The following is a 27069-nucleotide window of genomic DNA, read 5'->3' on the forward strand; positions in this document are numbered from 1 at the left end:
CTCCAGTCTGTGAGGAGGGCATGAGACAAGTGTTAAAATAGAAACAAAGTATATGAGAAGGTTAATAGTGTTGTGAAGACTTGTGGGAAGAGGTTGGCTATAAGGAAGAGTAGAGAAATGAACGAGAGAAGAAAAGAGAGCTGATCAAGGGATAGAAAAATGCCTTAAAATCTAACATGTCATGTTTTGAAAGGCTTTGGGAAAAATAAAAAACATAAAACATGCCCTTTCCAGAAGAAACCAAGTAATCTAAGGAAGGTATTTTATTTCAGATAAGTAGAGTGAGATGAATTTTCTCCAGTCTCAAAAAAGTGAACTTTGCCCAGCCAGAGTGGCTCACTTGGTTGAGCGTCGTCCTGTGCTCCAAAAGGTTGCAGATTCGATGCCTGGTCAGGGTACATACCCAGGTTGTGGGTTCTATTCCCTATCAGGACATGTACAGAGGGCAACCGATCAATGTTTCTCTCTCACATCAATGTCTCTGTCTGTCTGTCTGTCTCTCTCTCCCTTCCTCTCTCTGAGCATGTTCTTGGGTAAGGATTTTTTAAAAAACAACTGAACTTTATTTTACACAATAGAAGCATAAAAGACCTTTGAAATTCCACATAGAACTTGATATCAGACATCAAAGGGGAGTGGTATCAGGTTGATTAATATCAGCCTCCCTTCACCAACACAGACAGCAGTGTCTCAGAAAACTGAGTCCCTCCAGAGCAGGGACAACACCTATTAATCTTGGAGTCCCCAACCTTAGCACATCGTTTGGTGTATTGCCGTTATTTTTTTTTTAACAAATAAAATGATTACAGAGTTAGTCCCTTCCTGCACATCACAGCACTGATTCAGTTGGAAGAAATTATTTGAAAGTAACTGACAAGAGAAGGAGTGTGATATGAAGTAGATGATTGAGGTTTTCAAAGGACACATCTCGAAATTTTTCTTCATTCCCAAATTGTTCATTTCACTACATCATATAATTTTCCACACAAAAAAAACATACGCACTATGAGCAGAGAACAACAAACGTATATTGAGATTCAGATGTTGATATTAAGTAATGAGAATCATTCTTTAACTAAATTGCAAATTGCTAACTTTTTGACTGCTATTGTATACATAATCTCAGGAAATCATTTGAATATAATCAGATTGGCAAATACTAAAACATGAATGTTTATAGGCTACTATGTTTTATTTAGCAGATTAGGAAAAAGATATTTTTTTTATTCTAGCATTAGAGCATTCTCTGTCCTGCCTCTGTTGAGATTAATCTGAGGACATGTATGTGTGTTGTTGTTGTTGTTTTATGAGAGAGAGAAAGAGAGAGAGAGAGAAACATTGAGGTGAGAAACATCGATTAGTTGTCTCCCATACATACCCTGACTAGGGATCGAACCCGCAACCTAGGTATGTGCTCTCACTGGGAATTGAGTCCGCAACCTTTTGGTATATGAGACAATGCTCCAACCAACTGAGCCACCCAACCAGGGCATACCCTTCTTTTTTTATCCTCAATTTGCATAGTTTAATATTGTGGACTTTATGGGCATTCAGTAAGTAGTTGATGACTTGGATTAGGTGGGAAAATGTACCAATATGAACACTGTAAAAGTCAGTGTGGATAGGCATAAAATAATTAGAAACACATTCCCATATACAATGAACTTTGTTGATATATTTTCCCAACTCTTTGCTAACATTCCATGATCAGATCTGTAAATTATAAAAGGCCAACCTACAGGCAATACTTTGCAGAATACAATGACAATAGATCCAATAATAGGAAAATGTAACTGATTTCAGGCCAATCTAATAAAGGACATTTGTAAGTCAAGCCCAGGAAATTGCATTCAAGAGTAATGTTGTGACATTCACTGCAATATGACAGTGGTAACAAATTTTAAAAAGAATATTGAAGCTTCAAACTCTCCAATTCTTCAGTGATAATGGGATTTCAGGTTACCCCTAACAGAGTAATCAAGCTAAAGAAGCAGCTAAGAGATACATAAAAGGAATCAAAATTGAATAAGGATCCAATAATATTATAGCTTATGTTTCAAAACGAAAAATGAAAACATGGGGAAAAGGGATAGTTCTCTGAAAGTTGACTGACCGCCTCCAGTGGGTTGAATTTCTTGGATACATCTGGCCAAGTCTAAATGGAGAGATGACATTTGTGTTGAGACTATTAATTGTCATAACAATAAATTCAGTAACATTAAGAGAAGGATGGAAGTAATAAATTTAGAGATTATTAAAGGAAGAGACTTTGTTGTAATGCTGATATAAGGTATAAGAAAAGTATTCATTTGCACCTTTCTATTTGAGATTTTTCGTAAGTGGTGTGATTCCAATGATAAGACCGACCTTGGAAAGGAACAGGTCATGAAAAGGATATTTTGAGTTTAAGGAAATAGTTCATACTATGATGCAGAAGTAGGGGGGATATACAGCTTGCTTAATCCAGCCACTGTGCCAGGGTATAGGCATTTCAGGGCACAGAGGGGAGCATAGTCAACAATGGCTATCAGTGTGTAGGGAAAAGATGCACAAATACTTACTGGCAAAATGTTGTATAGATGACAAAAGCTATACAAATTATAAAGAGCAAAACTTGAAAATTCAGAGAAATGAATGCTTCAAAAATGTACTTGAAAAAGTGTAGGTAAGGTTAAAAGATAACATTGTGGTATTAAGACAATTTAGATGATTATTTATACCAAGTAGGAAGATGGATGCCAAAGGAACCTATAGACATGAGCTAGGAAGGCACATGGAATTTAATTTCTCTAAAGAAACAAAACTTAAAATGGAAATGTTATACCTGGCAAAGCAGGAGGATGAAAATTGGCCTTATATAGTTGAAATGTTTGCCTTGTTTGTCAGTGCAGGATATTTTTTCTCTAATAAACAACCTTGATGAGAATAAATATCTGAACAGAATCTTGAAGTATGTGGAAAATAATGCAGGAACAAAAGAATTATGATGGTGATATAAACCTATTATGCTATTCTAAAATATTATGAAAAATTAGATCTTAATAGCAATACAAATCTTTGGATATTAGAGAGCATTTTGAAACAGAAGAGATGAGATGCAAGAGGATTGTCAATCTGGCGAGATGTATTTTTCTTATGCATAGTTTGGGAATTATGTCGTTTCTTCCAGTATAAACATTGACTCTATTAATAATAAAAAGGAAAGTGTCCCTCAACTAATCTGGCCTTTCCTTTCCACGTATTAGGAATATAGTCAATTTCCCCCCAGTTCAGGGGTCAGCAATTTATATCTATTTTTAAATACATTTTTATTGATTTCAGAGAGGAAGGGAGAGGGGGAGAGATATAGAAACATCAGTGATGAGAGAGAATCATTGATTGGCTGACTCCTGCACGCCCCCTACTGGGGATCGAGCCCGCAACCCAGGCATGTGCCCTTGACTGGAATCGAACCTGGGACCCTTCAGTCCACAGGCTGACACTCTATCCACTGAGCCAAATCAGCTAGGGTGGGGGTCAGCAATTTTGATGGAGACTGTAATTGGGTGAATGTGCAGTTGGTAGAGACTGTGAAATGTAATCATCATTCCAGTGTTTTATTACAGGTATCATTGCGTTTCCTCCATCTCTTCCATTGTGTGTGACATATTGTATGCATCAACATGCTGAAAGTAGAGTGCTTTCTTTCACTCAAGTGGAAGATGTAGGGCAGAATTGACCGTGTAAGTGTGGGGCACTTCCCCCGAATTTTCATAAGCTTTGTGCTCATAGATTGCATGCTGTGCTTTTTATTTCAGTAACATTTAACAAAACCATGGCCATGGAGGAAATTAAACTCACACAGAATGTCCATAATGAGGCTCTGAGTGCTGATGTTTCAGGTATGGTACAAACTCTGAGTTGCACGTTAAAGAGACAGAAGCCATCTTTTTCCTGTTTGCAGTTTCCAAAATATCCGGATTTAACCATCACTGACTTGTCCATTAACCTCCACCGTCTGGGGCACAGCAGAGGTACCCAGAAGGATAAGCAAAGCAAAACAGAGGCAGCCAGAACAGGTGTTCATGCATCCTCCAACCCAGGGGAAAGCTTCTTGGGCTTTTGTACTGCACTTAGAGTCTCTCTCCACAAGTAATCCTGTGCTGCTTGGTGATCCAGTTTCCTGTTTCACAGGCGTAATGAGCCTGTGCTGAATTAGAAAGGAGAAGGGATTATGAGAATCAGACTCACCAGCCTCATAAGAAGTGACAGTCAAAAACGTCAAAGAAGGGGGCAGAATACTTATTTTATTCATTATTTATGATTTTATTTTGTTTTGTGGAAGGGTCGGTCGGTGATGAGGGGGAAGGCTGATGGTGATTATGCCAGGTGAGCTTTAAGTCTGCTCACAAGTTTGAGACTGGGTGGCCTCCACCCCAGAGTACTTATTTTAAAATAGGCACAGATATGTTCAAGGCAGAAGGACCATGCATTGGGACAGACTATCCTGTCTTCTTCAATTTCTCCTCAAGATATCATTTTATTACATCTGAGCTTCATAGGAAAAGCCCCAAAATATCAAGGACAGTTTATATTCTGTTCACTGTATGATCTGTTATAGAAAAATTTCCGGTAAAAATGCTTTTGTTTTAAAATTTTTTATACTAATAGGGATAACATTTAGTTAGCCTCATCCTTCAGTAATCTATAATAATAAAAGCGTAATATGCTAATTAGACTGGACAGCCGAACAACCTTCTGGACATCCTTCCAGATGAAGCCGCTGCAGCAGGGGCCGAGGCAGAGGCGGTTAGGGGCGATCAGGCAGGCAGGCAGGCAAGTGGTTAGGGGTGATCGGGCAGGTAGGTGAGTGGTTAGGGATGATCAAGCAGGCAGGCAGAGTGGTTAGGGGAAAACAGGCAGGCAGGTGAGCGGTTAGGAGCCAGAGGTCCCAGATTGCGAAAGGGATGTCTGACTGCCAGGCTGCGGGACAGCTAGGAATCGGGCCTAAACCGGCAGTCTGACATCCCCCAAGGGGTCCTGGATTGCGAGAGGGTGCAGGCAGGCTGAGGGCCCCCCCCCCCCCCATGCACAAATTTCATGCACTGGGCCTCTATTACCATATAAATGAGAATTATCGTAATATAATGCATTGGATAAGCCCTAAAATATATTTATTCTTATTACTACTGATCAGAACATTTTGATTTTAAACTCCCATTTCAATTTTTTTTAAATTCCTTCAAATGAGTTACATAGAAACCACCAATGATTGGGCTTACCCTACCTTTCTTGGCAGAGATAAAAAGGATATGCATATACTAGTTCGTTCTTGCTAGTTAATTTCCTGGCTGTTAAATGTTTTTGTTTTATTTTATGCAGAGCAGTTTCTCTCCCTTTAAAAAAAAATAGCGGGTTGAAATTAGCTTATTTGGATGTTATATACACTTTTCTCTTTTGGAAAGTAGATATCAAAATTAGAGCAAATGAGAGCTTTGGAAGACAGTCTGCATTATGCTCGCAGTAAACTTCTCCCCCTCCCTCCTTACCCTCCACTCACCATTACGCACCCCGGCCAGCATGACGTGACAGTGTGTTTGTGAAAGCCTAGCCCCAGAACAGCTTATGTGACTCATACTATGAAGCTTTTACTACCTCTCTAGGGAGGTTACAAAGTCTGTTAGGTCTCCTTACTTCCTTATTGTGCAGGTTGAGATTTTTTAAAGAAATGTATTTTATTTGACTTGTTTAGATGATTCCCTTGACTACATTACTTCTTATCTTTCCTTATTGGAAATCACAAATTTACTTTGCTGTGGGATTCTTCTACACAGTTATTTGTTGTAATTTGGAATATAAAGGGATTATTCCTCAAGTTTCTGTTATTTGAACCCCAAACAAACCCAATTTCATTTTGGGTTAGGAAAAAAAAGTATACATACTGCCATATAGCAGTACCCCTGCCATATATTTTCAGCTGCCATTTCTTTGAGATACGAGAAATTGTGCAGCTCTTTGACCACTTTTTCCTGAGGGAATTTGCGTTAGTATAGGTCTTTGATATTAGAAGTTGACGCTACTATTTGATTGGGGAAGAAACAGATTCATAATGATCTCATTTTTAGCATCTATGTTCATGAGGGATATTGGTCTGTAATTCTCTTTCATTGTGTTGTCTTTACCTGGTTTTGGTATTAGGGTGATGCTGGCTTCATAAAATGAGCTTGGAAGTGTTCCTTCCTCTTGGATTTTTTGTAGTAGTCTGAGGAGGATAGGTTTTAGTTCTTCCTTGAATGTTTGGTAAAACTCCCCTGTGAAGCCGTCTGGTCCTGGGCTTTTGTTTGCTGGAAGCTTTCTGATGACTGCTTCAATTTCTTCCATAGTTATTGGCCTATTGAGATTTTTAGATTCTTCCTGATTAAGTTTTGGAATGTTGTATTTTTCTAGAAATATGTCCATTTCCTCCAGGTTGTCTAGTTTGTTGGAGTAGAGTTGTTCATAGTATTTTTTAACAATCATTTGTATTTCTGTGGGGTCTGTTGTTATTTCGCCTCTATCATTTCTGATTTGGTTTATTTGGGTCCTCTCTCTTTGCTTCTTGGTGAGCCTGGCTAGAGGTTTGTCAATCTTGTTTATCCTTTCAAAGAACCAGCTCTTGGTTTCATTGATTTTCTGTATTGTTTTTTTGGTCTCTATGTCATTTATTTCTGCTCTAATCTTTATTATCTCCTTCCTTCTGCTCACTCTGGGCTTTTCTTGTTGCTCTCTTTCTAATTCTTTGAGCTGTAGATTTAGATGATTTACTACCATTTTTTCTTGTTTGTTGAGGTAGGCCTGTAGAGCTATAAACTTCCCTCTCAGGACTGCTTTCATTGTGTCCCAAAGGTTTTGGATTGTTGTGTTTTCATTGTCATTAGTTTCCAGGATGTTTTTAATTTCTTCTTTGATCTCATTGGTAACCCAATCAATATTTAATAACATGCTATTCAGCTTCCAAGTGTTTGAGTATTTTGGGTTGTTTTTATTGTAGTTTATTTCTAATATTATGCCCTTGTGGTCTGAGAAGATGCTTGGTATGATTTCAATCTTCTTGAATTTGGGGAGACTTTGTTTGTGACCCAATATGTGGTCTATTTTTGAAGATGTCCCATGAGCACTTGAGAAGAACGTATATTTTGTTGCTTTGGGGTGAAGTGTTCTGAAGATGTCAATTAAGTCCATCTGATCTAGTGAGTCATTTAGGATTGCTGTTTCTTTGCTGATTTTTTGTCTAGCAGATTTATCCAGTGATGTCAGTGGTGTATTAAAGTCCCCTACTATGATTGTATTGTTGTCGATCTCTCCCCTGATGTCTTCCAGGAGTTTTCTTATGTATGTGGGTGCTCCTGCATTGGGTGCATATATGTTTATCAGGGTTATATCCTCTTGTTGTATTGATCCCTTTAGTATTATGAAGTGGCCTTCCTTATCTCTTGTTATGGCCTTCACTTTGAGGTCTATTTTGTCGGATATAAGTATTGCTACCCCAGCTTTTTTTTCATTTCCATTTGCCTGAAAGATATTTTTCCATCCCTTCACTTTCAGTCTGTGTGAGTCCCTTTTAATGAGGTGGGTCTCTTGTAGACAGCAAATGTATGGGTCATGTTTTTTTATCCATTCAGCCACTCGATGTCTTTTGATTGGACCATTTAGTCCATTTACGTTTAAAGTTATTATTGAAAGGTACTTGTTTGTAGCCATTTCTTTTTTTGTGTGGCTGTTTTCTTTCTGGGCTTTTTATTTCTTCTTTTTACACCAGTCCCTTTAGCATTTCTTGCATTGCTGGCTTGGTGGTGATGAACTCCCTTAGCCTTTTTTTGTCTGTGAAGCTTCTTATTTCCCCTTCAATTTTGAATGATAGCCTTGCTGGATAGAGTATTCTTGGATTCAGTCCTTTGCTTTGCATCACTTTGTAAATTTCTGTCCATTCTTTCCTGGCCTGATGTGTTTCTGTTGAGAAATCGTTTGATAATCTGATGGGGGATCCTTTGTAGGTAACTCTCTGTTTCTCTCTTGCAGCCTTTAAGATTCTCTCTTTGTCTTGTACATTTGCCATCGTTATTATGACGTGTCTTGGTGTGGGTCTTTTGGGGTTCATCTTGCCTGGGACTCTCTGTACTTGTGTAACTTTTTTCTTCCCCATATCTGGGAAGTTTTCTGTCATTATTTCTTCAAATAGATTTTCTAATCCTTGCTGCTCTTCTTGTCCCTCTTGCAGCCCTATTATGCGTATGTTACTTCGTTTCATGTTGTCCCGAAGCTCCCTTAGGCTCTCCTCCTGTTTTTTAATTTTTTTCTCCAGTTGCTGTTCAGATTGAGCTTGTTTCTCTGCCTTATCTTCTAACTCACTAATTCGGTCCTCTGCTTCTTTCAGCCTGCTGTTGAAACTTTCCATGGTGTTTTTGATTGTAGCTATATCACTTTTCATTTCTTCCTGATTCTTGCATAGGTTGTTGATTTTCTCATCCATCCGGTGAATGAATTGTACAACCATTATTCTGAATTCTTTTTCTGTCATGTTGCACGCTTCAACTTCATTAATTTCCTTTCTTGGTGATTCCTCATTGTCTTTCCTCTGGGTGTTGTGTCGTTTCTTCATTCTGCTTATCTCCCGATGGATCAAAGGTCGGGTTGCGTGGGCCTGGGCCGTGTGCAGTGGGAGCCTCCCACCACCTTAGTGTCACTGAAGAGCTCTGACACTAAGATGTGTGGTTGTTGTTGGTTGGTGGGAACCAGGCTCGCTCTGAGTCAGTGTTGCCAGCGCTCAATGTGGCCTCGTATGTGCCCTTAGAATTAGGGACCCTGCATGCACCGTGCTGAAATAGAGACCCCCCTGGAGCGTGTTGAAAACCAGAGCCCCCTAGCATGCGCCAGGAGTCAGAGTTCCCCAAGAGTCCAGTATCAGAGTCTCTGTTGCTTTGCGCGACTTCGCCTTGAGAATCAGGGTCCCTGTGTGCCCTTGCACCAGGAATTGGATTCACTGGCTCTTAGTATGAATGCACAGGGAATCAGGATCTCAGGCGCAGGTGATAAGAAACACAGTCAAGTCACTGGTGCTTGGTGCTGCCTCCTGCCCCGAGAAACGGGGTCCCTGGGCCTGTGCTAGGCGGACAAATTCCCATTCTCGCGTTTTCTCCCAGCCCAGGGCTGGGAAGCCCGAAGTGCGCGCAGGATCAGTTCCAAGGTGCTCGCGCACTTCCAGGCCAAAGTTCCTGCAGCGCTGAGGCCCTGGCAAGGGGTGGGTCTATCAGTTACTATGGCGCTGCCCGCAAGCCTGCGGGAAGGGGGGATGGGCTCTGTTACTCACGGATCTGCCGCGGGGATCTCTGAACTTTTGGTGTCCGCAGGTCTGTAGCTGTGGTCGCAGGTCTCTGTCCCCAGTGGCTGCAGGGTCCTGGTATGCGTCTGAGATCAGACTGGGTGGTGCTGAGGCCAGGATCCTAGTCTCAAGCAGCTCTGTTTCCCAAGATGGCGTGGTCGCTGTGCCTGGGCTGGCCGCCCAGGAGTGTCCGTGCCGGGAGCGGGATTCCACCGCCTAAGACTGCCCGGTTTAGCAGCCCCTTAGAAGACCTGCAGAATCTAGCTGTCCCTAGCTCATACACACACACCACACACGTCCACACACTCCTCTATCACTTCCTTGCGCTCTCACACTCTCTCCCTCCCTACCTTCCTGCTGGTCGCCATTTTTTCTTCTCCTGATCTCATTTTTAGTACAGCAAGAAATTTCTATCTGTTTCTTGGATGGGGTAAAAGGTAGTACTTAGAATGGAAGTAGGAAGGAAGGGAGGAAAGGAAGGAAGAAAGAGCTGAACTGCTTAGTACCTGAGAAGAAATAGGTACATAAAACCTTCATAAGCAGAGCCCTGGTTCTCTACTTATGAGTTTTTAATTACCTATAGTACGCCAGAGTCTGTGCTCTAGCGCTCTTTCACAGGTATTTTTCTTACAGCCATGTTCTTTTAGTGTCCGCAGAATAGAAAAGAAAATTTGTCCCAATGATGACTCAAAAAACAAAAAGGCAGAAGATTTGTGCCCTAAAAGTCGAAGGGGAAAATAAATGGCATAGAAAAAATAATATACTTCAAAATTATACCAGTGTATTAAACTTAGGGTACCAGTTTTCGTCTTGGTGGTTGGTGATTCAAAGTTAGGATCACCTGAGCAGCCATAGATTGCTTAGGTTCAGTCAAACGTTTCCTACGTTTTTCACTCACCCAGTGGGTTCCCTTGTGTTTTATCAGCTTCTGGATTTTTGTTTGCGTTTTGGTGGGCTCCTCCTCAGTTTTTCCAGAGCAGAGTGGCTTTTGGGGGAGGTCAGCCTGCACAGCTTGATGCACAGCCGATAAGACAAATCCTAAAGAGGATTGTCTCCAGTCTCAGATGTTCCCCTAAGTTACACTGGCAAGGGAAGACGATCTTTAAAAGCAGAGATGTGAATGAGAATTAATCCAAAACACGACTATCAAGGTCGCAAACTGAAAGTAGGAGAAATGCTAACATTTTGTGGCAAATACTGTTAAGGTCTTTTTCATGCTTTTAGCGGTATGTTGATGTGGGTGTGAGCAACAGGCTTCTTTAGAGAGACCCTGACATTTCTTTCTGCCCTTCCTTTGAAGTCTAACAGTATTGGTGCGATTCATTCCTCGCTCCCTCAGAACTTCTCAAGTTTCCTCCCAGAAAGAAGTTTTCTCTCCACTGAGCTTCCAAGAACAGATTTCACATCACTGAAAGTTAATTTAAACTTCTGACTTTTACGATCCCAAGTTGGGGTAGGGGCTCTTTCCATGGACCACACCTGCCATAACACAGTAATATTCTTCTCATTCATCATTTGGGAATAAAAATGGATTTTCTTTTTACTTCCTTTCAAAGAATAAGAAACTTTAAAACACTCAGAAGTCTGTTTCTCATTTTACCAAAACCATTATAATGAAACAGTTTTGCCTGCATCTTGGAATTACTCTGGCTTCTTGTCTAGCATCCTAGATGCACTATTTGTTGCACGTTCTCCCTTACTTTTTGGCTCAGCACTCAAAGAGAAAGCCAGCCCAGAGCGCCCTCATCCATCACATTACACAAGTGATAAATGGAGCTAATTTACTCTCTGTGGGTTTTTAATTAACCTAGAACATTTTTTATATGAAATAGTTCTACACAATAAAATTTTCATTAATTATCAGCTGGGACCCCAGAGCCGAGCCAGAATAGAAAGAGAAGGAATGGATATTTCTCTTCCAACATTAACAATGTTGATACTAATAAGCAGAGTGGGAGCATATATCACTCTACACAGGGTCTGCAAGTTGTTCCAGGATAAACGTCACCCAGCAGTTTTTGAATATGTCAATGGTCATTTCACTGATACTTCAAGAAGTTACTTTTACCCTGGCTGGTGTGGCTCGGTTGGTTGGGTGCCGTCCCGTGCAACGAAAGGTTGCCGGTTTAATGCCCAGTAAGGGCACATGCCCTGGTTTTGGGCTTGAGCCCTGGTAAGGGACTGCAGGAGGTAACCAATCAATGTTTCACTCTCATATTGATGTCTCTCTCTCTCTCTTTCTCTCTCCCTCCCTCCCGCCCCTCCACCCTCCTCCTTCCTCTCTCTCTAAAAATCAATTTAAATTCATCACATAGAGTTGCCAAGAACAAGGGGTTGCAAATAGGCTTACCATACTGTAGCTTTTATGTATTCCACTGCCTCCCAGAGTTTTTCAACATAAAATTAATGGAAAATTAACAAAGAATGGACTATAATTTTTTTAAAAATACACTTTTCAGAGCAATTTTAAGTTCATAACAAAGATTAGCAAAACATACATTTCTTGCCCTCGTAGTGTAATATTTTAACTGAAAAAGTTTACTTTTAGAAAAATAACAACTTTATTGAGATATAATACGCCATTTTAAAGTACATGATCCTGTGTGTTTTAGTATATTCACAGAGTTATGCAACCATCACCACTCTCTAATTTCAGAATTAAAATTTACTTTTAAATGAGGAAATTAAAATGCCACTTAGAAAATGGAAAGAAAAACATATATCCCCCAAAGTCACCATTCAAACCAAACTCTTGTCGTTTTTTGTACATTTTATTTTTATTTTTTGCATCCAGATAATTTTACAGAGAGTGTCCTGTGCACTTATTTTACAATCAATGGCTCTGTCTCTTTAACGGAACTCACAGTGTAATGAGGTGTGCGGTGATTCTTACTGCTGTGTATACACATGAAATTATTCAAGTACAGAAAATAACTTCATGGCCGTGTGTGCTGTGGTGTGTTGCTTTTTATTAAGCCATCTCTCTTGGTATTTGAATATTCCAGAATACTGTTACAGCTTTAGACTTTTGCTCATTAGTGGTGGATAGATATCTTTTATTCCTTTGTGCTAAGGTGTGAACACATTGAAAGCTTACATTAATTGATAAAGCTGGAGTTTCCTTAGGTGATGCTGTCCCCTCGAAGGGCAGACTCAGCACTGGACATGTTGCAGGAGTGATTTCAACTAGCATCACGGGGAGGAACTGAGCACTGAGCGTGTAGGAGTGAACAAGAGAAAGCCAGTCCGTAGAAACATAGACCACGGGTCTGAACACATTTACAGAAGTGTCACAGATGGCCAAGAAATATGTGAGAAGGTGCTCTGAAGATGTGAACGAAAACATTTTTTTCCAGAATTAAATTAAGAATGTTTGAAAAATTGATGTTAAGTGCAATAAAAGATATGGAAAATGGGGTACTTATATGCTCTAAGAGTATAATTGATCAACCTTTAAGAGGCTAATTTGATGGCTTTTAAGACTTAAGAGTCTGTCCTCTTTAATTGAAGAATAGCACTCTTAAGAATTATGCAGAAGTGATATTATAATCTACACTAATAAAAGAGAAACATGGTAATTGGCGTACGACCGCTACCCTTTTCATTGGCTAATCAGTGAGTATATGCAAATTAACTGTCAGCCAAGATGGCGGCCGGCAGCCAGGCACTGAAGCGAGCAGGGAGGCTTGCTTGCTGCAGACTCCAACGTTCACCGCCTCACTTGCCGGCCTCTCATTTGCAAGTCTAAGCAACTATATACTATGTTGCAAATAAGAAGATTGCCCTGCGGCTCTGTGTTTGACAGGTTGCAGCACACCAACCCCCTGATCGGCCCTGCTCTGTGTGTGACATGGTAGAGCCATAACCTCTCCATCGGCCCTGCCCCGAGTGTGACAGTGGTGGCGCCCCAACCCCCTGATCGGCCCTGCTCTGTGGGTGATAGAGGGTGGCGCTCCAACCCCCCTCCACGGGCCTTGCTCTGTGTGTGACAGGGTAGAGCCATAACCTCTCCATCGGCCCTGCCCCGAGTGTGACAGTGGTGGCGCCCCAACCCCCCTGATGGGCCCTGCTCTGTGCGTGACAGGGGGCAGCGCCCAACCCCCTGATTGGCCCTGCTCTGTGCGTGACAGGGGGCAGCGCCCAACCCCCTGATTGGCCCTGCTCTGTGCGTGACAGGGGGCAGCGCCCAACCCCCTGATTGGCCCTGCTCTGTGCGTGACAGGGGGCAGCGCCCAACCCCCTGATTGGCCCTGCTCTGTGCGTGACAGGGGGCAGCGCCCAACCCCCTGATTGGCCCTGCTCTGTGCGTGACAGGGGGTGGCGCCGCAACCTCCCCATCGACCCTGCCTTGAGTGTGACAGGGGGCGGTGCCCCAACCCCCCAATCGGCCCTACCCTGAGCGTGACTGAGGGTGGCATTGCAACCTCCCGATCCGCCCTGCTCTGTGCATGACGGGGCGGCGCCCCAACTCCCCAATCGGCCCTGCTCTGAGCCTGACCAGGGGCTGCACTTAGGGATTGGGCCTGCCCTCTGCCACCCGGGAGCAGGCCTAAGCCAGCAGGTCGTTATCTCCCGAGGGGTCCCAGACTGCGAGAGGGCACAGGCCGGGCTGGGGGACCCCCCTCCCCCCACCCCCCCGAATGCACAAATTTTTGTGCACCGGGCCTCTAGTATTATATAAAAAAGACATGTACAAATATATTCATTGAAGCCATGTTTGCAATAGCAAGAAATTGGAAGCAATCTATTGCTCAACAATAGAAAATTTGGCTAAATAAATCATGGTTTAGACCAGTGGTTCTCAACCTTCCTAATGCCGTGACACTTTAATACAGTTCCTCATGTTGTGGTGACCCCCAACCATAAAATTATTTTCGTTGCTACTTCATAACTGTAATTTTGCTACTGTTATGAATCGTAATGTAAATACCTGATATGCAGGATGTATTTTCATTGTTACAAATTGAACATAATTAAAGCATAGTGATTAATCACAAAAACAATATGTAATTATATATGTGTTTTCCGATGGTCTTAGGCAACCCCTGTGAAAGGGTCGTTCGACCCCCAAAGGGGTCGCGACCCACAGGTTGAGAACCGCTGGTTTAGACGGTCATTAAAAGGATAATGTACTTAATACTTAAAGTACATAATATATATGTACTTCCCAGCACAGATGTGTAGGAAAACTGGGATTGGGAGATAATTTATTTTTTATTTTACATGATTTTTCATTTGATTACGTTATGAATGATTTCTGCTTTTTCTTCTGCCTGTGTCTTTCAAACTCAAAATACACATCATATGCCCAGGAATTTGGCTCTGGTCACCTTCGCCTCACATCCTGACCATGGGAATTCTATTACTGAGAGAGGGCACATAGGTAGTATCCCTACCCTCCTCCTTTCCTTTTTTGATGTCATCTAGTACTTACCTCCTAATGGGGCGACTGCCTTTTAAATTAGGGACAAAACTACTATTTGAGAATGAGAGACAGGTGTTGTAGGAGAGGAAAAAAACTATTTTTTCTACTTCCCTCCTAGGTTCTGTGTCTGGGCCCTATAAATTAGACTGACAAAAGACAGATTAAAAGAGAAAAGCAAACAAGTTTATTAACACATGCATTGTGCGTAACACTTGGGAATATGCAGATATGAGTGTCTTCAAGACGTGAGTAGAACTTGGGCTTATATAGCATCTTAGCAAAAGAACTGTAATGTTTACAGAAGCCAGAGGAAAAGGACTTTGAGTTTCTAGGGGCAGCAAATTGTTGGAAGGCAAATCTATGGGGAAACTAATGGAAGGTAAGAGCTGGTTAGTAAGGTTTGTTACATAGTTTCTTCTGATGCCATCTTGAGGCTTATGAGGGTCTAAAGTTGTCTCCAACAGTTAACTTTTGTCCTTTCTGGTGTGTGTGTGGCCGGGGGAGTGACCACCTTTGTAAATTATGACCTACTCTTAGGCAGATAGGGGGAGGACAGAGAGTTTTTCTTGAATTTGCTTCTCAATTGCTTTCAGCTCAAAATAATCCTTATGCTAAAGGGGTGTATTCAGGGGTGGCATTTTCTGCTGTCCTACCGTGTCCTCTCTGGACAGATGCAGCCTATGGGCCCATGACTTGAAACCTTATGAATAATAATAATAATAATAATAATAGACTGCCCTTCCTTCAGACAGACAGAACCCTAGCTGGGCACCTAGCCTGGCATGCGGTGACTGGCAGGGCGGCCGGATTTCATTCACCTCCAGCATGCTTGGCTGGGCATCCTCATGTAGGAAACAGCCTGCATAGTCCTACACAGTCACCTTCCTAGGGGACAACCTGGCTGCTCCCTTGCCCACAGAGTGGCAAGGTCGCCAGGCTGAACGTCCTTTCTCCTTAAGGGTTCCCACATGACCATCCAAATCCCTTGATTTGGGGTGCTTGAGTACCGAGGCTGCTCTGGTTTGCTCTCGAGGCTATAGCTCTTCACCGTTTTAATTGGTTGTGTTGCTTACTTATTCTTAAAATTCCTTTCCTTGTGATGAAAAATAGGGATCCGGCAGTCCATATGCCTAGCTTCACTAGATGAGTTTCTTGAGAGCAGGCAAACAGAGGCATTAGACTCTTCTGTCATCTTTCTGTTCTAAGTTGGTGGGGTTTTAAGTCTCACTCCTAAAATGACAAATGTATTTTTTTAAAAAAGAAATTATGAAATATAAAAGGAGGAAAATGAATTATTATAATCTTTATAGCTTCTGTAATTCCTGGCCAGTTTTGCCTGAAAATAAGTCAGGGCAAGGTGAGGACTGGGGTGAGAGAAGAAAAGAGCAAGCAAAGTCAGGCGCTTAAGAGGCTTTTATAACTGAGTTCTGAGATTAAAAATTAAAAAGTCATCAGATTCCCTTCCTTTTTCACACCCACCAAAAATAAATCATGCACACACCCAGAAGCAGTTGTGGGAGATGGAATTCTGTTTATATTGGCCTTTTAAACTCCATGCATAAACCTACTATGAAATGGTATTGGAGGAGCAGAAGGGCCATGCTGAGTGGCTACACAACCTGCTAGCCTAGTATTCAGACTGAAGAAGCACCAAGGAGTAGATTGAGGCAGGACAGGGGCTAATAAGGATGTACTTTAAAAGAGGCAAAATCATCCAAAATTGACTACTGAGCTCCCATGAACTTTTCTAAACTTTTCTTTTATAACACATTTAAATGTTTTTGAGTGTGCATATGTGTGTGAATATGCATGTGTGTGTACAAGATGTATGCATGTGTTTGCATGTGTGTGGGGGGGGGGGAAGGGCTAGAAGTTAAAATCCAGTGCTCATTATAGAAAAAAAATACTTTATTTTATTTACGTACTTAGATTCTCAGATTTGTTTCAGATTTGCCTGTCATTTTTGGCAGCGAAAATTAAGGGTCTATGGCTTTGAAACAGACTTCAGTACTCCCATGGCTCAGTATTGTACCTGCGAACTTATACAGATTTATAAACAATGATACATAATATGCGCATGTGTGCTTGCTCATCTTTTCTCTAGATAAATCTAGAATTTATAGGAATATGAGATTCTTACCACTAAAAATATCTAAGGCAGACTAGAAGAATATTTTCTTTGATTATCAGTTAGAAACTGCATTTTACTCTTCTTTTGTTACTGAAAAAAGGAATTGGATCTCTAGGTTAGCATAAATTAACATGTGCTCATTTTACTAGCTAGGATTTAAGCTTTTTCCATGAAGAGCAGGGCCAAAATAACTGTATCTTAAATATGATAGAAATTTATTTCTCTCTTGTAACTCAGGGCTAGACTGTCCAGGGACAATATAGTACTGGGTCCACTCCATAAGGACACCTGGGGCCTGAGTTCCTTCTACTTGCTGCTTGGTCATCCCTAGTGTATGTTCACCCATATGGCCTGTTACCATGTCCGTATCCTGGGCACCCAGATCGGGGAAGGGGGAGAAAACAGCATATGCCTTTCCTTTAAAAACAAACATTTTGGAAATTGCCTCTATCCCATTAGCCAGAATTGAGCCATAAACTTTTTAGTGATGCCTGTCCTGGACATAGGATAGGAGAATAAGGTCATCTATTTGCTATACTTAGTCTTAATTCAGAGAAGAACTTATCATTAGCCTCACTGTTGAGAGATGTTTTCTTTTTCCCTCAGTGATTCATTCCACTGCCACCAAACAAGGGTTTAAATTGAGGGATGAGTTGGGGATTTATATGGAAACTAGAGGCCCAATGCATGAATTCATGCATAGGTGGGGTTCCTCTGGGTGGCCTGCAGGGATCAAGCGGAAACCCACAGTCCAATGCCACCTGCAGCTCCTACCTGCCACTCCTGCTCATCCCGGCCCCACTGTGCCTGCTGCAGGCTCGCGCCCAATCAGTCCCGATTGGGAGAGGCTCTCACTGCCACAGCAGCGCTCGGCAGCCATGAGCCCTGCGTCTGGCGCCCTCCCAAGGGGAGTGGCCTGCTGGATCGGGGTGAAACCAGCTCTCCAACATCCCCCAAGGGGTCCCGGATTTCGAGAGGGTGCAGGCCAGGCTGAGGGACCCCACCAGTGCATGATTGGGCTGGAGAGGGACCGCGGGAGGGCTCCAGGGCGTGTCCAACCCATCTCGCTCAGTCCCAATCCACCAGACCCCAGCAGCAAGCTAACCTACCGGTTGGAGCATCTGCCCCCTGGTCGTCAGTGCACGTCCTAGCGACTGGTCACCCAGTCAACTGTCTGCCCCCTGGTGGTCAGTGCATGTCATAGCAAGTGGTTGAGCAGCCTTAGCATATCATTAGCTTATTACCTTTTGCTTGGTTGTTCGGTTCTGCCATTTGGTCTATTTGCATATTGCCCTTTTATTACATAGGATACCAAAGAATTTCAGAAGTTTAGTCAATGTCTTATAGACTAGAGTAAAGCCTTTAACTGTGATCATGAAATCCTGAGGCTCGCTCTGAAATGGGTGTGCCTCAGCATTGGCTGTCCTGGTGAGTAACCTGTGCTGTGGACAGGAAGCCACTGTCAGGACAGAATATGGGGAGACAGAATGTTTTCCTGTAGGTGAAGGCATCAGAAAAGGATGGATGTTATCTCCCTGTTTGTTTCATCTGTACATAGATTGTATCATATGAAAAGCTGGGCTAGACTCAGAGGAAGGAGGAGTGAAAATTGATGGAAGAAATATCAATAGCTTAAGCTATGTAGATGACACCATCTTCCTGGCAGAAAGTAACAATGATTTGAAATGATTTCTGATGAAGGTGAAAGAAGAAAGTGCCAAAGCAGGGCTGCACTTGAACATTAAGAAGTCAACAATGATGACCACAGAAAAAAACACACACAACTTTAACATAGACATTGAAGACTTTGAAATTGTTAAAGATTTTGTTTACTTTGGTTCAGTCATCATTTCAAATGGAGACTGTTGCCAAGAAACCAAGAGAAGGTTGAGACTCGGAGGGCAGCAATGGGAGAATCAGGAAAGATCCCCAAGCGCAAAGATATGTCACTAGAGACCAAGGCTAAGATCATTGACAGCTCATATTCCCAATTACTATGTACAGATGTGAAATTTGGACAGTGAAGAAGGCTGATAGGAAACAAATTGATTCATTTGAAGCATGGTGGTGGAGGAGAGATCTGTGGATTCCCAGACAGCCAGAAAGACGAATTGAAGCCTGAAACATCACTGGAGGAAAAAATGATGAAACTGAAGCTGTCCTACTTTGGGCACATCTTGAGAAGGCAGGGTTCTTTGGCAAAGACAGTAATGCTGCAAAAAATAGAAGGCAGCAGGGAAAGACGAACACAGAATCTGAGACAGATTGACTCCATAAAAGAGGCTGTAGGAGCGGAGCAGGGCTGCTGAGGACGGGACATTGCGGACATCACTCTCTCAGAGGGTCACCAGGGGTCAGAACCAACTCAGTGGCACATAGCACATGTCGTGGAAAGGACGGATTAATTAAATGACCAATTGAAATAAATTTGTAGAACACTCAGGTGCATTTACCTGAAGACACCAGAAAACCACCCTTATATGGTCATATTCAGGGAAGAGAGGGTAAGAAACAAATTGGAGAGAATTAGTTCATTTCCTCCTTGCTCTGAACCTGTTTATATGACTGAATTAATAGTTTAAAATACTGTGTATTTATTGCCTTGTTTTGCTTTCTCTCTTTGTGTGTCTCTTTAACTATCAGCTCTTGAGAAACTAGTCTAAATATGACACCTCTCTGGACCCTGACAGTCTCTAGCACAATGGCACACACAAAGGAGAGTGCAATAGATATTTGTTGGTTGCTGGATTGCAACTATGCGTGGTGATCAAATTAGCTTTTTTTTTTTTTTGTATTCAAGGAGTTTGCTGACTGCATAAGCATTACTATCCTCAATTTATTTTTCGGATGCTGAGGTTGAAGGTGACTAAGTGAATTGTACCATTCTTCCGGTGATTCTGGATGCATTATTGATTAGGTGCAGAATTGACTAGCACAAATGTCAGTTGAAGATTTTCTTCCTCTCTTTTCCCTTGCGTTGTTTTGGCAGGAGAAGTGAAGGACAATTTTCAGGCCTCGCTAAGAGGCGCACAATAAATAACGTATTTATTATGAGATAAATAATTTCTGGATGAATTAATACCGTCTTCTAGATGAGAGCAGGGATCCGCTGTCCTGATTTTGCTTTCCTTGGTCAGCCCACTGGCAGGAGTTGCCCTTGCTCTTGGTTCAGGTCCCAGCCCCTCCCTTGCTTGTCTGTAACTGTGGGTGAGTCACGGCCACCTTACTGACCCTCCTTTTCCCAGTTGTAAAAGAGAAATGAGTTGCTACCAGCTGATGTTTTAAAGTGCCTCTGACTTCTGGAATGGAAGACCCTCTGGAAACACAAAGCATTGTTGTTGCGATAAATGGGCTCTTTGCATGATAACTAGCTCCTCTTCTCCCTCAGCCAAATTTCCTGCTGAGGTAAGTAATGTGGAGTAGGTTTTTTTCTTCTTCTTCAGCTTCTAGTTCTCTTTGTGTATGTCTAGCCTTGTAAATGTGGTGAATAAATGCTATAATTATAACCCTTTTTGACAGCTCTGTAATTTATTGTAAATCACTGAGCATCTTTTTAAGACAATGACATGTATTGAAGATGCAGCTGCTTCAATCTCATCTGCTGAACTGACAGGCATTATTGGAATCATAGTCACAGCAACTATGGGAACTTCCGATCTATTCAAGGCCAAATATAGGGATATTCTGTGTGTGTGTGTGTGTGTGTGTGTGTGTGTGTGTGTGTCCACTTTTTGTACTCTGGTTTGCCAAAAGTGGCAGTGTGGTATTTATTGGCCTTTGCATAAATTAGTCAATTATTCTGAAGTGGAAAATCTCTTGGATTTCTTTTCTCCGATAAGCTATGTACTTTCTATTAACATTTCAGAGGCAGTCCCTCTGTTAATCTGAAGATTCCTGCCAGCGTTGGCTAGGAGGTATTGGAGATCCATTGGTCATCAGATATTGTATTGGTTTGCTAGGGCTGCCATAAGAAGGTACCATGGACTTGAGTGGCTGAAACCACAGATATTGATTGTCTCACTGTTCTGGGGGCTAAAAGTTCAAAATCAGGCGCTGGCAGGGTTGATGCCTTTTGAGTGCTATGAGGGAGAATCTGTCTCATTCTCTTTCCTCGCTTCTGATAACCTCAGGTGTTCCTTGGCTTGTATGTGATGTTTTCCCTGTGTCTTCATAATGCCCTCCCTCCGTGTGTGTCTCTGTCCAAATTTCCCCTTTTTACATGGACATCAAGTCACACTGGATTAGGGCCCACCCTAATGACCTTATTTTTTTTTTCTTTTTAAATATATTTTATTGATTTTTTTACAGAGAGGAAGGGAGAGGGATAGAGAGTTAGAAACATCAATCAGCTGCCTCCTGCACACTCCCTACTGGGGATGTGCCTGCAACCAAGGTACATGCCCTTGACCGGAATCGAACCTGGGACCCTTGAGTCCGCAGGCTGACACTCTATCCACTGAGCCAAACTGGTTAGGGCCTAATGACCTTATTTTAACTTGATTATTATATCTGTAAAGGCTCTGTCAAATGAGGTCACATTCTGAGGTGCTGAGGGTTAGTACTTCAACACATCTTTTCAAGGGGTACACAATTCAACCCAGAACTGATGTCTACTTAAACATGCAGGAAATTATTTCTTATAATGGTTGCAAAGAATTGGTGCCCTAAAATGCTTTTGGATAATTCCAAGGAGACTTTCACAAGAATTATTTATTTTGTAATGATAGTGTTCCTTTCATTTATTTTGGGCTGTAACATAGAGCAGTGAAATCTACAGTCTTCCCTCATATTTGGCCAAGCACTTGTGGTGCAGCTTGGTTTGCTTTGTGACCTTCACTGCCCTGAATACAACTTACGGAATGCAAGCTACTAGGGAAAATCAATACTGGCAGGTCACCTCAGAACTGTTTACCTGGTAGACGAATTGAAGATGAATTCAAGTTCTTTCTCCACCCACTTCTACTTGTTGCATGAAGGAGTTTGGATATAATTCAAGAAGATGCTCCTGGTACCAGGAAATTCCTTGGAGGATTCTGGTATCTAGACCACAGTTTGTTATGAAACAGAAATTTAAAAACTATATCTAACATTAAGAAAATAAATGGAAGGAATGCGGATTGCTTGGTGGGATAGAAATAATTGAACTAGATATTAGCAACGGGATCTCAGGCAAGTCAGTTCCTCTTTCTGTTTACTAACCGAGCAGTGTGAGCTTTGGATCACTAGGCATCTGTCAGAGAGCTTCCAGCTTAAAGCCCTGCGATTCCATGGTTACTATTGCATAAGGCTCTTCTGCAGACAGATAGTGATGATTTAGGTCAGTGCTCAGATATGGATTGGGTGAAGTCTTAGAAGGTGTTAGGTAAGAGATTCAACATAATCTGTGAAGACATAAATGATTATTCAGTGCATTGAAGCTCACAGTATAACACCACAGGGAGGTAAAATGAGAAAACTAGCTAGGGAAATTTGGTTGTAAGAAATGTGAGACAGAAGACTGAAGGATGATATTTCAGTGACAGAAAGAGGAGTAAAAGTGCTCAAAACCTATGTATAGGAACAGTAGGCGGGTACTGGTCTGAGGGGCCTCCTCCTACTCCAGCACTTGGAACAGCTTCCACACCTGTATCATTACCACCTTTCAAGTGTGTTTCTGCAGCCAAATTCATACTTTCTCCATAGGCAAAGATATCCTGGACATGCAAGAAAAATAATAATAAGATTGCAAGCTTCCGTTGCTTTCTAGTTTGGCACAGGGATCTACCTAATTAGGAGCACTTATGATGTCTAGTTTCTGCGCTTGTGACCAACTCGACTCTTTATAAACACGCTCTCTGAGCTTCACTCTGCTCCCTAGGAAACAGATGGTGGGCTTTTCGTTGGTAAATGCCTGAGGGAAACTTGTTCTTATTTGAAGGAGTCGGAGAGCCTGCTGGAGCCTGTTGAAGAAGAACACAGCCTGGCTGCAGCTCTTGGTATGCTGTGTGAATAGTACAGGATGTTGATTTCAAGGGCCATCTGGAATGAAGACAAGCCAATAAATTCATTTCAGTGGACTAGTAATTTTTTTTTTTGTGAGCCTGGCTTTTGACATTCTTTTTTGGGGAATCCTTTTCTTTGAACTTAGGACCTTTAAAAAAGGAGTTGGGTTGGTCATAAGGCATGATTATTCATGTATTAAATACCAACTAGAACAAATAATTGTTACAACATGCACTATATTATAGGTTTGAACAAAGCATTCTGTGAGCCTAGTAGAAAAGGGAAATTAGTTCTAGTAGGGGGCATGAGCATGGTTCCTGAAACTTCTGCTGGGATAAAAGGGATGTAGCATTTTAGCTGTATCAGTAATTCAGAGGGGGTGGGAGGTAGGGTTGGTAGTGAGAAGTGACAAGGCAAATCTCTGGAAAGCCTGTAGGTTAAGGCTAGATTATGAAAGATGTTGAGTGTTATACCTTGCTAGGGAGTTGAATTTAGTCCTGTAGGGTAAGAGAGAGACATTGAAAGTTTTTTTTTTATTATTGAGGAATAATTGGCATATAACATTATATTAGTTTCTAGTGTACAACATAATGATTCAGTATTTGTATGTATTATGAAATGATCACCACAATGTCTGGTTAATGTCTGTCACCATAGTTATAATTTTTTCTTATAATGAGAACTTTTAATATCTCTTCTCATAGCAACTTTCAAATGTACAATACAGTATTATTAACTATAGTCACCATGCTGTACATTACATCCCCATAACTTACTTATTTTATAACTGGCAGTTCATACCTTTGACCCCCTTCACCCATTTCACTTATCCCCCACCTCTGACAACATCCAGTCTGTTCTCTGTATCTATGAACTTGCGCTTTTTTTCTTTTTTAGATTCCACATGTAAGTGAAATCATGCAGTATTTGTCTTCTCTGTCTGGCGTATTTTCCTTAGCATAATGCCCTCAAGGTTCATCCATGTTGTTGCAAATGGCAAGATTTTGTTCTTTTGTTATGGCTGAATAATATTCCATTGTATATGTGTGTGTGCACACCACATTTTCTTCCTCCATTTGCCATCAGTGGACACTTACGTTGTTTCCATATCTTGACTGTTGTAAGTAATGCTACAGTGAACATGGAGATGCAGATGTCTTTTTGGGTTAGTGTTTTCATTTTCTTCAGAAGTGGAATTTTGTTGTCAGTTTCAGAAATAGAAAGCTGGCTCATATGGAGTCCTATTTTTAATTTTTTGAGGAAACCCTCAAAAGTTTTTAAACATGATTAGAACTTCATTTTAGGAAGGTCATCCCAGTAACCACATGGAGTATGGTTTGGAAGGTACAAGACTTCAGTCGAGAAAATAAATTTGGAAATTGTTGAGATATTCCAGTGAAAAAAGCAAGATATATTACCTTAGTTTAGGTGCTCACTATTCCTTGGCTGCTGTTAACCTCTTCAGTAACTTCTACACAGGAGCTTTTATCATGGTCATTACAAGGGTAAGAGCTGCTGCTTTTTTGAAGTTCATTGGTTTCTTTAAGTTTTTTTAATAGGTAATGAATTTCTATAGGTCAAAAATTCAAAAGTTTGTAAATTATAAAGTGAACTCTTCTTCCTACCATATTTCTCATGACAATTTCTCCCATTCCAAGATACCACAGCTTTAATTTTCTGTGAATCTCTCTAGAAATATTTTTATGAATATACAAGAATATATTCATCTATATTTCCCTCCTTATAACAAATACGTCTACCAGACATACTCTTCTTGGTTTTTTTTTACTGGAGAATTACACCATGAGTATGTCCATAGAGTCTCCCACAGTCTGGATTTTGCTGTTTGCATTCCTGCAGTGTAGTTTATATGTTCCACTGTCCTCTGTATTTTCTTTAAATTGGTAGTTGGATCAAGCCAAGTGCTATCAAATTTAGATTCGATTTTGTTTCAAGATTACTTCATAGATGGTGTGTTCTTCCATTTTTAACATTTTAATCTTTGCTCCACTTGGATTTTAACCTGGTGTATAGTGTGTATAGAAAAACTTATCTATTTCCAGTTGTCTATTCAGCTATCCCAACAAGTTATTTTGAATGGTCTGTCTTCCTCACTGATTTAAGATGCCATTCATATCATATATTAAAACCCCAAGTGTATTTGGATTTATTTTTGGGCTTTCTATTCTGTTCTATTGATCTATCTATAATTCATGCAAGAATGTTATGATTATTGAGAATCTATAAAACATCTTAATATCTGATAGGGCTAGTTTCCATTTATTACTCTTTTTTCCCAGAGCTTCCCTTACTATTCTTATTTATTGTGATTGGCATTTGACTTCTAATTAAGGAGAATGATATCTTTCTGATGTCAGGTTTTCCTACCCAAGACCACGGTATGTCTTTCCTTTTGGTCACTTGCCTGTCCTTTATAAGTGTCTTGAAGTTTTCCTCATATATTTCCTTCAGATTCTCATTAAGTTTATTCCTATGTGTTTTGTTGTTTTGGCTATTATAACTGAGGTATTTTCATCTATTACATCTGTTTGTTATTTATGAATGGCCTTGATTCATACTCCATCAGACTTGCTAAATTCTGTTCTGTTTTAGTAGTTTCTCATTGACTTTCTTGGGTTTTTTATCATATCATCTGTAAATAGTGATGATTTAACCTACTCTATCTCAGTCTTTTATCCATCTAACTCCTTTCTATTGTGATGGCTAAACTTCCACTTACCTAATCCTGGTTCAAACCTGTTATTTCCTCAGTTGCTAGGACTATTTTACCACATAGTTGCTTTTGGCTTGAGTCCAACTTTTCCAGCACTACCTGGCAGCAGGTGACATACCTGCTTCCTTTGCCCTGGAGCTGGGAGCCAGGTGTGATCAGTTGGTATCAGATCTACGGAGGGTTGGGCGCTTGAGGGTAAACCTTAGGCTCTTCACACCCTTATTCTTGTAAGGAAATTAAGTAAATAGTTCTTTTTTTAAAAATTCTTTATTAGTTAAGATATTACAAATGTGTCCTCATCCCCCCATTAACCCCTCTCCTCCCCCCCCCACTGTTCTCACCACCCCAAAAAAAAACACTCATGCTCCCATCCCCCTGTTGAAGTAAATAGTTCTTCATTTGTGATCTCACAACATTGTAAGTTTTTGAATAAAGACACCTTGATTAAATATTTATCTCTTATGTCTTTCTCCTCTTGATCCTATCCTTTTTTTTCTTGCCTCCATTTTTCTCTGCCTTCCTGAACCCTTTCTTAACTCTCTTTCATTTATGTTTCTCTTCTCTCCCTTCCATCTTTCTCTTTCCCAGAAACCCCATATTCTTTGTGTTATATTTGATTTTGAATCATGATGTGGTAAATTCTTCTTATAAAGGAAAAATCTTACAGCTGGGCTTACCATGCTTTATTAGGTAATAAAAATATTTTAGCTCATTATTGTGAAATGGAGACAGAAATTTTAAATTGGTGCAGTGGGAGTGTCATGTCGAAGTCTACCTAATGTCCTCTTGGACCTTTAGCAAGTAATTCAAGATGAGGATATTAGTTTTTGTAAAACAATTCTTTGAGGTATTACTCTATAACACAAAGAAGTCTTCATTTTTAGCTAGTACTTATGCTTGGAAACCACATTGCAAAGCTTTTATGAGGCAAAATCCTGATCCTGGAAAGTAAGTGTGCTGACCGCTCATGAACTTTCTTCTGCTACCGCCCCCCCCCCCCCCCCGGGTTTTTTTTTTTTTTTTTTTTTTTTTTTTTTTTTTATGAACTTTCTTTTTACCTATTTAGACATTGCTCAATGTCATTAGAAAATATAACAAATTAGAGGCCCGGTGCATGAAATTCATGCATAGGTGGGGTCCCTAGGCCTGGCTGGTGATCAGGCCCCATCAGGGCCTTCCGGCTGCCAGCCAGGGCATTCCTTCCAGCTGCCAGCAGAACCCTCCCTTCCTGGGCTGCCGGCTGGGTTCTTCCTTCATTCTGCGTCCCCCCCCTGGTGGTCAGCACACGTCATAACAAGCAATCGAACTCCCAGTCTCCCAGTCAAACTCCCGAGGGGATACTTTGCATATTAGCCATATATATATATATAGACTAGAGGCCCGGTGCACAAAAATTTGTGCACTCGGGGGGGAAGGGGGGGTCCCTCAGCCCAGCCTGTGCCCTCTCGCAGTCTGGGACC

General features: G+C 41.2%; 1 protein-coding gene across 1 annotated transcript in view; it reads left to right on the forward strand.

Annotated features, from left to right (window-relative positions):
• Positions 1 to 27069, forward strand: part of KIAA1211 (KIAA1211 ortholog) — a 239738-nt gene that overhangs the window by 124767 nt on the left and 87902 nt on the right. The window contains exon 3 of the mRNA XM_014548463.1: positions 3798 to 3881. Coding sequence (XP_014403949.1) covers positions 3815 to 3881 — 67 coding nt within the window. The 5' untranslated portion in view covers positions 3798 to 3814. The remainder of the gene's footprint in view (positions 1 to 3797; positions 3882 to 27069) is intronic.

Source organism: Myotis brandtii, unplaced genomic scaffold (genome assembly GCF_000412655.1).
Source record: "Myotis brandtii unplaced genomic scaffold, ASM41265v1 scaffold51, whole genome shotgun sequence".
NCBI lineage: Eukaryota > Metazoa > Chordata > Mammalia > Chiroptera > Vespertilionidae > Myotis > Myotis brandtii.